This window comes from Sphaeroforma arctica (genome assembly GCF_001186125.1).
Source record: "Sphaeroforma arctica JP610 unplaced genomic scaffold supercont1.4222, whole genome shotgun sequence".
Taxonomy (NCBI): domain Eukaryota; class Ichthyosporea; order Ichthyophonida; genus Sphaeroforma; species Sphaeroforma arctica.
The window spans coordinates 1-2,636 of NW_014036336.1; the positions used below are offsets into that span (position 1 = coordinate 1).

General features: G+C 38.1%; 1 protein-coding gene across 1 annotated transcript; it reads left to right on the forward strand.

Moving 5' to 3' along the window:
• Positions 1–1,602: 1,602 nt before the first annotated feature.
• Positions 1,603–1,941, forward strand: SARC_14148 (hypothetical protein; the record flags this gene model as incomplete). The annotated part of the gene is made up of 1 exon (XM_014291719.1): positions 1,603–1,941. A coding segment is annotated over one exon (339 nt), but the record flags the coding sequence as incomplete, so codon positions are not given.
• Positions 1,942–2,636: the final 695 nt, after the last annotated feature.

The window sequence follows — 2,636 nt, forward strand, 5'->3', positions numbered from 1 at the left end:
GGTTAAACGCATCAGCAGCGGCAGCGGTTGCTTCTGCGGCAGCAGTAGCTGCGGCTTCTCTCTCCATCTTCTTCTTTTCAGCTCTACGCTTCTTGGAAGGAGTATTGTCTTTCTTGGTCATAATCATAACTTATGACTGCTAGCTTGTCTCTTAAGGACTAGCTTGGACAAGAAAAAAATTGTGGTAGTTACTCTACCTTTACGCCTAAGTAGTCTAAGTAATTAATACCTTTGCTAACTTTAAAATGTGTAAGATTCAGTCTATTAAGGCGATACTAATGCCTTAGAATAAATAAACACGTAGGTAAATTCTAAGTATCGTGTAAATAACAAAGTAAATAAACGAAATGAGACTTTTAGTAAAGTTAGGTATGCCTCGTGAAAACAGCAATACTCTGAGGGATTGTGAGGCTGAGACATTGCCTATATATAATCCTCTCAGTACTGTTTCCGCCGAAGGGATTTTATTTAGTGTTTCGTTGTCGCTCTATTAGAAACTATGGTATGTTTCACTAGGGCGAATCCGAGAGACTCATAAAATCCTATCTTTAGAAGAAGAAAAATTACTCTTGATGTCCTTAGTTATTGTCTTAACCAATAACTAGCCACTATCAAGAATTACCGACTTAGCCTTCATCAGACAGGCACATCTGGTTGGCTGATCGGAGGATCAACTAGGTAACGTTAATAGTCCCTAGAAACCTATATTCGGTTGAGCCATCTCGCTACCGAAGTATTCAGATATAAATAAAGTTGGAAAGTAAATAGAGTTCTATTAATAGAACTAGACCAAACTCTTATGTTTGGTATTTTACTGAGGCCTTTTAATGGACTCGTCCAAATATCTGATATGTAAAATGGAAAAGGTATTAATTAATATAACCATTAAAAACCATTTTAGGAAACTTAAGTTCCTTGTGCTATTAAGAGTACATTTAGGAAACTTAAGTTCCTCGTACTATTAAGAGTACATTTAGGAAACTTAAAGTACCTCGTTCTATGAAGAGTACGTTTATAATTTACGTACTGCTTAAGAGTATGTTTATAACATAGAGTCTAATGTGGAGGCCCGGCTTATTACATATGGCTTACCAAATATGCACGAGTCACACAAACAACTGTTTGCTGTTGTAGTATTATACTTGGCTACAACTGACAGTATACTTGTAAACTGCCAATTCAAGCAACACGTGAGGGTATGCATAAGTGAGATATTCAATGTTACGGAGGATTATGATATATCACAATTGCTTACAAAACTACAAAAACTAATAATACGTGACAGCAACGATAGCTCTCGTATGCACCTGGGGCTGAGAATATGTAACATATGAACGTCCAAGACTTAAAAAACGAGATATAGGGGCTCATCGCAAAAGTTCGACATTTAAAACAGATGATGGAACAGGATAAACAAAGAGTACATTGCAATGAACACTAGATTACGAAAAAACAGTGCAAAACATCAGGACTGGCATGGCCGCCGACTTCCATCACCTGGATCTACCATATAGAGCCCGTCGTAATGCACAATAATAGCAGAATACACAGCAGCATAATAATCAACAACAGAACGATTATGCACACTTCATCCATGAACAGCAACAAAATATCCGTGAATCAAAGCTAATCAATGCGCCTAAATCACAGTGGAGACTCTGGCTTGAGTATGAGGAAGGTCTAGATAACAACAAACCTGCCAAGAGCTTCACTGCAACAGGGAGAGGCCGTGTGAAAAGCATATATAGTCATAGAAATTACTTCTGGAAAGCAATGGAGAAGATCATATCTACGGGTCACAGTGCCACAGATGCAATACGTAAATTAGAGGATGTCTATGGCATGGCACTATCCGTATCTAATATGTGCCGAGCCCTTAAGAACGACAAAGAACCAACAAAATTGCAACTTACAGCACAACAACAGCAACTCATGGGCTAATTTTGGTCATACTAAGGGTCATACACTTTCTATATATCTACAGAATATCCTTAGATACTGAACATGAGCAAAATTAGACATGTACACAAAATACTTTTCACATACTCTTTATATATGTTATAATAGAAAAACATAAATCAAATTAGTAGTTCAAAGTAAAGAATAATAGTCTTTATTAGGTAATGGGCTTATTTTTCTAGTCTGAACTACTTCTTCGACAACGCTCAGCTCTACCGATGCAACAGCAGACTATACGCGCATCAAGTGGTCACCTCACACCCGCTCTGGTGATAATTACGATCGCTGGGACTCTGATCTGAACCTTGCTGCCCTTGGTGATTATAAATGAGATCCCAACCCCATCTTAAACCATTGCAAACTTCTCATGATGCCTCATATACATGATGCTAAACACGTTCCGTACGAGCCAACTCTTGTGGCCGAAAGTACCATAAAATTTCGTAACACTAAACAGACTTTAGAGTCTTGTCGTGCTACTCGGAACTTACTCATCCGTTCTTTATCCGACAAGCTCCATGAAACTATGAGTAAAGACAATTTGATGAAGGACCCTTGGATAATATACGGCATTATACATTGATCATATTTCCATAAATTTGTTTTTTAAGTTCTTCACAACCGATTAACGTGTGTGTGTGTGTGTGTGTGTGTGTGTGTGTGAGGAGAGGAGAGAG